At 42.0% G+C, this 11,964-nt stretch overlaps 1 protein-coding gene across 1 annotated transcript; it reads left to right on the forward strand.

Moving 5' to 3' along the window:
• Positions 1–214: 214 nt before the first annotated feature.
• Positions 215–11,012, forward strand: LOC110500093 (chloride anion exchanger). Its single transcript, XM_021577256.2, has 21 exons — positions 215–403; positions 894–1,059; positions 1,726–1,865; positions 2,349–2,459; positions 2,695–2,855; positions 2,988–3,152; positions 3,529–3,681; positions 4,649–4,731; positions 4,827–4,974; positions 5,151–5,264; positions 5,704–5,781; positions 6,860–6,955; positions 7,106–7,212; positions 8,069–8,138; positions 8,257–8,349; positions 8,839–8,934; positions 9,334–9,561; positions 9,669–9,723; positions 9,860–10,005; positions 10,154–10,231; positions 10,437–11,012. The coding sequence occupies exons 2-21, from the start codon at positions 944–946 to the stop codon at positions 10,461–10,463; spliced, it is 2,265 nt and encodes a 754-aa protein (XP_021432931.2). The 5' UTR covers positions 215–403; positions 894–943; the 3' UTR covers positions 10,464–11,012.
• The last annotated feature ends 952 nt before the right edge of the window (positions 11,013–11,964 follow it).

Raw genomic sequence — 11,964 nt, forward strand, 5'->3', positions numbered from 1 at the left:
GTTTAACCTCAACCCTAACCTGAACCTCTACCACGAAACGTCCACTGATCTCCAGTGTACAGCCACGACCACTGTCCAGCCCTCCCCACCCTGCCCATAAGTGGGGATCTCAGACACACTCAGTAATCATTGAAAGTTGAGGCACTGTGCCAGGGCATTTATCCATAAGAACAATGGTCAAGGATAGGGCTGGGCTGGCGTGTGATGACTGCATCATAATTGCTGTTAATAATTACAGTTAGGAACGATAAGCAACCCGGTAGAGGGGATATGTTAATTGCAACATTCCCAAGGGTCCCGGTCCCAGATAATCGTAGGGTGTTCCTCTGTGCGGAGAGAAAGAGAGAGAAAGACAGGAAAAGTTTGGATACACTGAAGCTGCGTACACAGATAAACTAGTCAGGTAAGAGTTAGTGTTATGTATTATTCTAGTACCTTGCTTATCATTTATTACAATTAAAGATAGAAAGTATCTTAATTTATCTATCTTTCCATCTGATATCTGGATATGGCAGTTGGTGACAACACTTTCTTAAGAGTTTTTTATTTTGTATTACCTTTAGTAAAAACTGTTTGTAATATAGGACAACCTTGCCTGTGTTCTCCTGTGTATTATAATGGTATCAGAAACCTTATTTAACCCAGACCACTCTAACCTGGTCAAAGCTGACAGGCAGCACAGGCCCTGCCCAGCCATGCCAGTCGCAGCTGGTCCACTGGACAGCACAGAGCTGTGACATTAATGACACAGGCTGATGTAGTTAGTGTGTGACGGTAGCTATACCTTTGTTGTGCAGCAGCTCCACAGTGATCGTCTGTGCCAAGTTACTTTCAAAGGCAGGAGAGAAAGATATGACAGGAGCCTGTACTAAAATGTGATTGATGGGTCTCAGAGACCCTGTGAGGAACAGGTGCCGCACCACTCAAGACGAAGAGGGTAAAGATGAAGCAGTACATGGTCACCAGGCCACTCTACTCAGAGGACGCCTTCGCAGACGTACATGAGAAGATCCACAGGCACCATAAGACCGTGCGGCACCATGTCAAGCAGTATTTCACGTAAGAACCAATCAAGTTTCTTCTGTTGTTTTGCTTGTGTTGTTTTGTGTAACACTGAAGGTAGCCTTATGATGGGCTGCAGTGCATGGATGCAACACTTCGGCCTAAATTCAATCAGATCAAGAGTTAACCAGCGATAGCAGACACTTGCATAGCTGGTGTTTTGGCAGAGTCGGACATGTAACTGCATTAAGAGGTGTCAAATCGGTGAGCGGCTGCTCCTTTGGTCATTGTCACGATTATTACAACACACATTCCAGTGTACCAACTTGTAACAAGGTTGCTTGGGATTATAATTCATGCAATTCAGCGTGTCCAATGGCAATGTCCGCGATAGGTATACTGCCGGAAGTTGTTTGCTGATTTGACAATGAAACTGCAGTTGTCGGTTATCACGACTCAAATCACTGTAGGAGTTTAGTCTTTGTTTGGTGTGGACGGGTGGGCCCACATGACATTTTACCTGAGACACCCTGATTGTCTTTAGTTTGCTTACAGATACGGTAACTGTTCTTTAAAAGCATACGTCTTTTTTAAAGATCAGCCCTATCATCTTATATACTCTATGCCTAAAAAATATGTGCATCAAGATGCTTAGATGTTATCAACTATTAGTAAGTCATGCCTGTGGAGACTAACTAAAAATGGTGTGTGTGTTAACTGTAGTTGTGACCTCAAGCGCGCTAAGAACGCAGCGCTCTCTCTGCTGCCTTTCATTGGTTGGATGAGAATCTACCAGCTGAAGGAATGGTTGCTGAGTGATATTGTATCTGGGGTCAGCACTGGACTGGTAGCTGTTCTACAAGGTGAAGCTAACACCCACTCTAACCCACCTCAATCAACCAGTGTCCACCTTCAGATCTATCAAAGCAGTTCCTAGAGCACTTTTTGAGAAATCATTTGATACAGAACTGTAGACCTCCTCATTAACGTCACAAAAACATACACTTTGAGCATTGATAGAGAGAGAGAGGGCTGTTATTGAAATTGAAGAATATTGATGAACTGTGGTTTTACAGAACGGTGATCAGGTCCGATGGTGGTATCACCTAAAATACATTATCTGATCCTAGACACCTATTAATAGGTGTTTATTGAAAGAAGAGATGTTAACGTATCTTTATTAGCAGGCGTTGTTATCACAGTATTAGCATTGGCACACAGTAGAGCCAATAGATACATCTGGATCATGATGACTCTTGAATGCTGTCGTAGTCTCTAGTGACTAATGGTGGAGTTATTTAGCATGCGCTGTAAATTGTTGTTCATTGTTTTTGTTTGATTGACAGGTCTGGCATACTCCCTGCTGGCCTCCCTCCCTCCATGGTACGGACTCTTCACTGCTTTCTTCCCAGTGATCGTCTACTTCTTCCTTGGCACTTCCAGACATATCTCAGTAGGTAAGTACTGTGCATGTGTGTGTGTGTGTGTGTGTGTGTGTGTGTGTGTGTGTGTGTGTGTGTGTGTGTGTGTGTGTGTGTGTGTGTGCGTGTACCGTGTTTTGCTCTGACCATCACAAGCTATCACACATTTTTACTGTACTTACCGCCCTCTCTCTGCCCACCTCTCCAATTTCCATCCACTGCTTCCTCATCTTCACTTCCTCTCTCTTTTTCCTCACCCCACTCACTCCAGGGGCGTTCCCTGTTCTGAGCCTCATGGTGGGTGCAGTGGTGACGAGGCTTGTGCCTGATGAAGGCCCCCCAGTCAACATCACTGGGTTTGAGGGGCTGACCAGCGATGAGCAGAGAGTAATGGTGGCCGCCTCTGTCACCTTCCTCATGGGGATAATGCAGGTAAAACACCATCATTACCTCAACATTATCACTCATGTACTGTACATTACTCATACGGTATCTCTCTGTAATCTGAATCTAAAATGAACAATTCTCCCATATTCTAACATGAGTCCTCTGCTTCTCTCCCAGCTGGCCATGGGTCTGCTGCAGGTAGGCTTCATCGTCATGTACCTGTCAGACACGCTGGTGTCTGGGTTCACCACCGCGGCTGCTGTCCACATCCTGGTGTCCCAGCTGAAGTTTGTGTTGGGTCTGGTGGTGCCGGGACTCAGTGGACCGCTGTCCATCGTTTATGTGAGTCCAGGAAGAGAGACAGGATGAGGTCAAATGTCTTTCAATGCAACAGTCTGATTTTTTTCAACTGATATCCAAATATGTAATGGCTTAGCTATGACAGATATATATTCATTAACTCCCTCAAATCTTATCCCTCATATCTGATCGGTTTCTAAGGCTCTGAGGAATAAAAGAGTGTTGATAAGCTAAACAACTGTCTCATTGTATCTTATCTTACACAGTTAAGCACAGGTCTTCCTCAAGTGCCCACAAGATTTCAGAAAAAGCCATAATTCATGAGTCATGGCTTGGTGTAGAGACCTCTGACTTAACTCTCACACCCTGTAACTGGTTCTTCATTACTGTCATCAATATTAACTGACGTCTTCCTCAGACCCTGGAGAAGATCTTTGTCCAGATTGAGAAGACCAACGTGTGTGACCTGGTGACGTCCATATTGATCATGGTGGTGGTGTTCATAGTGAAGGAGATCAACGATAGATACAAAGCCAAGCTGCCTGTTCCAATTCCCATAGAGGTTATCATGGTGAGTGGCAATGTGTGCACTATGTCATCACAACCGGGGCTACAGGTCTACAGTATATGACAGCATACACAGATCAGAATTGGGAAACATTGTGGCGAGAACAAGCCTCATACGGGGCACCATTGAATTTACATTCTTAGAAAAAATAACCCAATGGAGTTTATCTGGAACCAAAAAGGGTTCTACAAAGGTTTATCCTACTGGGACAGCCGAAGAACCCTTTTAGGTTCTAGATAGCACCTTTTTTTCAAAGAGATAAGAAAAAGGTGTTGCCATGCCGGGCACTGTTTATGGAGATGTGTCTCACGATTTAATATACATTTGAATGTGAGTATGCACTTGCACAAAGTACAGATCATATTATCACAGATAAGCATCGGGAAGCATTGCTATTCTTATCCTGAACAGTCACTCTCTTGTTCCTATCTTAGTACACTCTTAGAATAAAATGTGCTATCTAGAACCTGAAAGGGATCTTCGGCTGTTCCCATAGGAGAACCCTTTTTGTTTCCAGGTAGAGCCATTTTGATTTCCATGTATAACCTTTTACATAGAGGGTTCTGCATGGTACCCAAAAGAGTTCTACCTGGAAGCAAAAAGGGTTCTACCCGGAAGCAAAAAGGGTTCTCCTATGGGAACAGCCAAAAAAACCTTTTGGAACCCTTTTTTCTAAGAGTGTATTGATCCAAAGTACAATGCCATTGTAGCAAGGAGCCAGCTTTTGCGAAATGTACATTATTGATGTTTTATTCTCACACTGACTCACAGTACGGCAGATGAGGACAATCAGGTGACTTGTAGGAAAATACATGAACTTGTACTGATGTACTATAGGCCTGCAGTGTGCCACAGCTTTGTGTTAAAGTTGACAAGGTAACCAGATTCTCTTGAAATATACTGTTTTATCACCAGATTGCATTAGTCATGCTAATAACTGATACATTGATTTTGGTAATGACTTTGGCAGACTGTCATCGCTTGTGGCGTTTCCTATGCATTCAACTTCCGGGTGAATTATAAAGTTGATGTTGTCGGCCGTATTCCAGTGGGGTAAGCACATGTAAAAAGATGTTTGCTGCATGTTAAAATGGCTGAGAATAGATGGGAAAAGAATCTAACAATATCTCTCCCTCTCAATATGTTAGGTATGAGTCCCCTATGGGCCCGAACATGCAGATCTTCGGGCAGACTGCTGTTGAGGCGTTCCCTATGGCCATAGTGGGCTTTGCTGTAGCCTTCTCTGTCGCCAAGGTCTACTCAGTCAAACATGATTACATCATAGACGGAAATCAGGTGAGTCCCAAAACCAGAACATTAGGAGGAGGGGTTGGAAGCCGAGGTGGTACAGAAAAATGTGATTATTGTTGCTTGTGAATGAGGGGTGTCAGCCTAATACAAACTATCAACATAAGACTTGAACTAATATCAACAGTTCCAGAACATGTACTTGTGCTTGTTTTGCTCTCTAGGAGCTGATAGCTTTTGGGGCCAGTAACATAATTGGAGCAGCCTTTAAGTCGTTTGCAGCAAGCACAGCTCTCTCCAGGAGTGCGGTACAGGAGAGTACAGGTGGCAAAACCCAGGTAAACTACTAAACCAAGAGGCTGTCTGAGAATACAGACACACAACCATACTTAGAGTTCCTTCCTGTACAAGTTCTTTATCCAAGAGATGTAGCTGTAAACGTTATGAAATATTGACCTATTTGGGTCTCCCTATCTTTATTGTAATAATAACTGATAACTTATCATAGTCCAAACCAGATAGAATTGTACAAATGGGAGAGAGAATGTGAAATAGTTTGTCGTGACTCGTGACCTACAGTACATAGTGAGGAATGATAGAATTGGCTCAGAGTTACAATGCACCAAGTTAATAAATAATGATAATAATATATATATATATATATATATATATATATAAAATATATCAAAGGGAAACACTGCTTAAACAGTGCTTATCTGTAGTTGTTTTGTGAATAGCTAAATGTGAGTCAAATAAAGTGTAATTTCATCATTTCAGATCGCTGGTCTACTGTCAGCGCTCATCGTGATGGTCGTCACCTTGGCTATCGGGTTCTTATTGGAGCCACTCCCAAAGGTAAAACTCACTCAGTATTTACAATATAATTGGCTTTAGGAGTTGAATGATAGGGCAACATTTTGATTTCTGCCTAAAAAGACATACCCAAATGTAATTATTTTTCATGAGAAGGCCATAAACAATAACTGGTAATATTGCATAGTTTTAGAAAGTTCTGGAACTCACCTGTCTGTAAAACATTTTTGTATAAATTGCTGAGGTGTACTCACTTTTGAGGACACAAGCTTAAGTACACAGTACAAATATAATGTGAAAATATTGAAAATCACATTTGTTTTTCTTATTCAACAAAAGTGGGGCAATAGGGCCTGAAAATACTGAAATGCTTCCTAAATATAGTAACAATCAAATGATAAACTACTTACCATAAGATTTCACCTTTCTTATAACTGTAAAATAAGTATGATCATACTTAGTGGGAATACAATGTTTGCACAATTTCATATAACACTATTTAATAAAAGTCCACTGAGCAGCGCAGGGACACCATTCAAATGTGTGCAGACTCGCTACAACTTCAGCTTTAAGCACTAAGTGATTTTGTCTGTCTGTGACCAAGAGAAAGTGTTCTTGTTTCAATTCTATGAAACAATTTAGTATGTTTTCATGTTGAGAGCTCTTAAATCCAGCTGAGAATATTCAAGTGAGATGAAACGACAACCGTTGGATTCACTAGACTTTCACCTTATATGGGCTCTGTCATTTAAATCGATTCTTTGTCTGGATAGGTCAGAAAATGTGACATGTCACTTCCTATGCAAATGTGGGGTCTGAAACCTGACACTTCAAGTCAGCTCCGCTGAGAGAGCGGAAGCGGAGAGCAGACAGATGGGTCTTTCTGGCATTATATTGCACTGGACCCTAAGGCGTTCACCAAAATGTCAGTCAGAACCAGTCCAGAACCGCTCAAAGTCCCCCATATAGGGGACTTAACATCTAAGATTAGAACATTATGCATTGAATCACACTGTATGAAGTAGATAGGAGCACTGGAATTTAGATGGAAGTCTTGTGCAACTCTTGTGACTGATCATCAAAGATGTCATTGCCTGACCTTTTCCCTCTGTGTTGACAGTCGGTGTTGGGGGCAGTGGTCATAGTCAACCTGAAGGGGATGTTGATGCAGATCAGAGAAGTCCCTTACCTGTGGAGGAGAGACCGGCCCGACTGTGTGAGTCTTCTGAGACACTCCCACTGAACTACACCTAAAATGGAAACACGGAGTGATGTCTTTACCAACTGTAATAATGAACTCATATTTCCCCCAATCCCTTCCATCCTGCATCCCTTTGTCCTGTCTCCCCTCCATGTCTTTATCCAGGTGGTGTGGCTGGTGACCTGCCTGGCTTCCATCCTGTTGGGGCTGGATCTGGGGCTGGCTGTAGGCCTAGGGATCGAGCTGCTCACCGTTGTCTTCAGGGCTCAGTTGTGAGTGTGGGCACAAATCTCCAAATACCTCAAAAAAAGTTGAACTTGTGTCTGTTTTTATTCTTTGTCAGTTTTCAATGTTATTTGGAGGTGGACACCAGGGTTGGGGTCAATTCAACATTTCGGAATTTGATTCAATTCAACCCAAGTATTGAAATTCAAATTGGCCACACCTCACAGGAAGCATAATTTGAATTGAATTTTAATGAAAGGAAGTATAATTGAATTCGGAGCAATTCAAAGAAATTCAACTGAGACATGAAACAGACGAGTCTCATTCCTTTGATAAATATTTTGCCCAAAACAATCTGCCACCTCTTACTCAAGAATACAGATACCATCAAGAAAAATGGGATTATAACTCAGTGTTTTATTTGTATTTTTTACCCTAAAATGTTTAGCTGTTCCATTCTTTGTGGAGTGTTGGATTTAATGCATTGTGGGAAATGTATTTTTCTAAATATTTAATAACGTGTAAGTGAATTATGACAAAATTATCTTAGAATATTTCCAGACCACTGTTAATTATTTAATACTCTTTTTAGGAGGATGAGTTTTAAAAATGAAATGTTTCAAGTATTGATAACCATGCATCATGTCAAAATTAACATGTGCATAATGATGTATGGAATAAATGATCCATTTGAATTACAATGAATTTCATTGAATTCAATTCTACTTCCTTTAATTCAAATTCCGTTAAAACGCTGCTTCCTGCGGGATGTGGCCAATTCACATTTAATTCAAATTCAATAATTGAATTGGAATTAAAGACCAATTCACAACTCAATTCAGAATGAACCCCAACCCTGGAACACAATGTCATAGTGACATTTCTGCATACATTCTATTCCAGCCCACGTTGCAGTGTCCTGGCCAATATCACAGGAACAGATATCTACAAAGAGCGCAAGGATTACATGAGTGTGAGTAAGCTGTAATGTGGACTAAAGACACTCACCATTATCTTTTCATCTTACAAGACTGTGACGATGGTATGTCTACACATGACCCTTGTTCTATTGTTTATATATCTCTTTCCAGATCTATGAGCCACAGGGTGTGAAGATCTTCAGGATACCGTCACCCATCTTCTTTGCCAATATAGATTTTTTCCGGGGCAAGCTGGTGGAAGCTGTACGTAAGCAATTATACACAATTAGACGTGTAAAATGAAGAATTATTCCAAACACATTTACACGTAGGCCTTTTTGCATTACAATTTCCATGACATGGTCAAATAAGGTAATGAATGATTCATGGATCTACTTATTAAGACATCTTATTTTCTCATCGGATTTGATCCAATGGAAAGAGGTCCTAAAGAATGGTCAAATAAAAATGATGAAGGTCAATACGACCTCAATGTATGAGGTAATATAGTATACCAGGTTGTATAGCAATAGTGCCCATACAAATTGGTGTTACTAAAGTTTGACTTGCACCTTACTAAACACTAGGCACATGCAGAGAAGATAAGATAAGATTAACCTTGATCTGTATGATGGCCAAGGCACTGGTAAACAACATGTCCCAGTCACAATAAAGCCCATGTGTAACAGTTACTCCCACATTCATGTGTGCAATTGCTAATTCGGGTTCAACTTGACTTTGATGTGTTTTCAGGTGGGCTTTAACCCTTTGAGGGTGTTGAGGAAGAGAAACAAAGCCCTGAGGACGATCAGGAAACTTCTAAAGAAAGGAGAGCTGCAGATGACATCTGTGAGTAGTGGTGCCCTTAGAAACACATTAAAACATAACTTCCACTCACAAAGTTACCCCGTTAACACTTTACAAGAGCCCCCTGTATCATAAAGTTTCATTCAAATGGCCATAAGTATGTCATAAATCAGTCTAGCCCAAAACATTAGTTTCACACCTGGCAACAACATACTTTTAGCAATCCAAAATCAACAGACATCATGCACACGCTGCAGTTCCTACCTATAGGTAGTCGTCCCCGTACCTGCCTTATCAGTATGGTCTTGGGGTTGCATGTATATGAAAAGCAAATTAATCATCATCCCATAGTGGTGGGTGGACCTCCAAAGATCACCTTCTACATGTAGTCAGGTTTTCACAATAAGAGGTTGTGGTAATGTTGTGGTTCTCCCGGTGCAGAAAGGCCTACTGCTCACCAGCTCTGGTCCCATTGAGGAGTCTGAGGATGAGAGCAACATGGAGGATCTGGACCAGCCCACTGACTTCAAGGACCTTCCTGTCCAGGTGAACTGGAACTCTGAGCTTCCTGCCAACATCCAAGTCCCCAGAGTAGACGTCCACAGCCTGATCCTGGACTTCTCAGCCGTCTCCTTCCTCGACATCTCTGCCCTCAAGGGACTCAAAGCGGTGAAACAAAACTCTTCCGTTACAACCCTGGGGAATGTGAGGATGATTGTATATTTCACCAGAGTATTTCTACTCGCCGGGTACTGATATTTTGTTGTGCTCTATAGGCACTCAAAGAGCTCATTCGGGTTGAAGTTGAGGTCTACATTGTGGCATGTGACGGTAAGCCTGGTTTAAGACAAGCCATCTGTCCCATCTATTCCTTCTCCCTTTTTCTCTTCAACACTGACTTCAATCACTCTGAAACAAATAGAGGTGAAGTGATTGATCTAACGATATCTATCTCTTCTGTCCAAAGCGTACATCCTGAAGAAACTGCACAGCTGTATGTTCTTTGACGACGAGGTGAAGTCGTCCATGTTTTTCCTGACTCTCCACGATGCCATGCTGCATATCCTGGACAAACATCCAGTAAACTCTGAAAACACAAAAGTCTGTGAAAAGGTATCACATTTACCTGTAGAAAAATACTGTGTATCTATTGATGTTTCCACCCTTACAGACTAGATAAGAGGTGCCAAACCTTATCTTGGCCTACATCACTTCATACACAGGAACTTGTCTCATTCTTTTGAATCATGTTGTCTTACAGGTTATAACAACAGCCACTATCCATGGCAACCAATGCAATGGTGTGTCAAGTTTGCGTAGCAGGGACCGATTTGTACATGTAAGTAACAGAGACCCATCAAATCTATTTGTCATTGTCTTTTCTAAATTTGTAATGAATAATCACCAATCCCTTTAAAATGATAACTCTCGTAATGTTGCAACTCATGTGGAGGTACAGGTAATTCATAAAAATCATTCATAAAAATAAAATTACAGTAAGATGAGCTGACAAAATAAAATCTAAATCTCTTTGCTTTCCCCAGGTCTCAGAGTCAGAAACCAAGTTCTAGTTCCAGAACTACACTCTCAGATGTCAGTATTTTAAGGGTTCTTCGATTGTCCCTTTCCACAGATGGGTCTACATGGAACCCAAAAGAGGTCTACCTGGAACCAAAAAGGGTTATATTTGGAACCAAAAAGGGTTCTCCTATGGGGACAGCTGAAGCAATTTTTCTAAGAGTGTAGTGATGTGTACAGTACTTTCATTTCCTGGGATGGCATACATTTCCTGTGATCGCTGTGCTTTCTGGTGATAATTGACATAAGACACATGATGCTGTCCTAAAATGGACACCATACAGTAACCATATGTACACAGGACACCACTTATTGAGCTAATAATTGTACATGAAATATATTTGAATTTTTTTTGTACTGTCAAACAGATACTCAATGGCAAGTGTTATGAGATTTTGAAAGAAATATCAGAAAACGTCATTCATTTATTTCTTTTTAAATAGCTCGACCATGTTGCGTTTTATATGTGTGCATAGGGATTTTATAGGAATGTTTACTTTGATGTATTTTATGTGTAAAATAAATGTACTTCTTAGCACAAAGTATTTCCGCCAGCAAGAAATGAAGCAATATTAGCAGTACGGTATTTGGAAATCTGAACGTCCTGTAACAGATATTGAATAAGAGTTATTGTCACATTCATCATAATGAGGAGACCAAGGTGCAGCATGATAAAAATACATCCTTCTTTTAATAAACGAAGAACACTAAACAAACTAACAAACTAACAAAATAACAAAACGAACGTGAAGCTATAACAACGACTGCTGACACAGGCAACTATACATAGACAATAACCCACGAAATACCCAAGGAATATGGCTACCTAAATATGGTCCCCAATAAGAGACAACGATAAACAGCTGCCTCGGATTGGGAACCAATCTAGGCAACCATAGACATAAACACCTGGATATACAACAACCCCTAGACATACAAAAAACCCTAGACACTACAAAAACTACACATACCACCCTCGTCACACCCTTACCTAACCAAAATAATAAAGAAAACAAAGATAACTAGGGTCAGGGCGTGACAGTACCCCCCCCCCAAGGTGCGGACTCCCGGCCGCAAACCTAAACCTATATGGGAGGGTCTGGGTGGGCATCTAACCTCGGTGGCGGCTCTGGTTCTGGACGCCGCCCCCCTTCTTTACATTGAGTCCTCGCCGTAGGCCCCGGGCTGGGGACCCTCGCTGTGTTGACCATGGCCGGATGTTCTGGGCTGGGGACCGGCGCTGGAGACCCCGGACAGGGGACCATCGCTGGAGGCCCCGGACTGTGGCCCGTCGTTGGAGGTTCCGGACTGTAGCCACTCGTTGGAGGTTCCGGACTGTTGCCCGTCGTTGGAGGTTCCGGACTGTGGCCACTCGTTGGAGGTTCCGGACTGTGGCCACTCGTTGGAGGTTCCGGACTGTGGCCACTCGTTGGAGGTTCCGGACTGTGGCCACTCGTTGGAGGTTCCGGACTGTGGCCACTCGTTGGAGGTTCC

The sequence above is a fragment of the Oncorhynchus mykiss genome, chromosome 21 (genome assembly GCF_013265735.2).
Source record: "Oncorhynchus mykiss isolate Arlee chromosome 21, USDA_OmykA_1.1, whole genome shotgun sequence".
Lineage (NCBI taxonomy): Eukaryota > Metazoa > Chordata > Actinopteri > Salmoniformes > Salmonidae > Oncorhynchus > Oncorhynchus mykiss.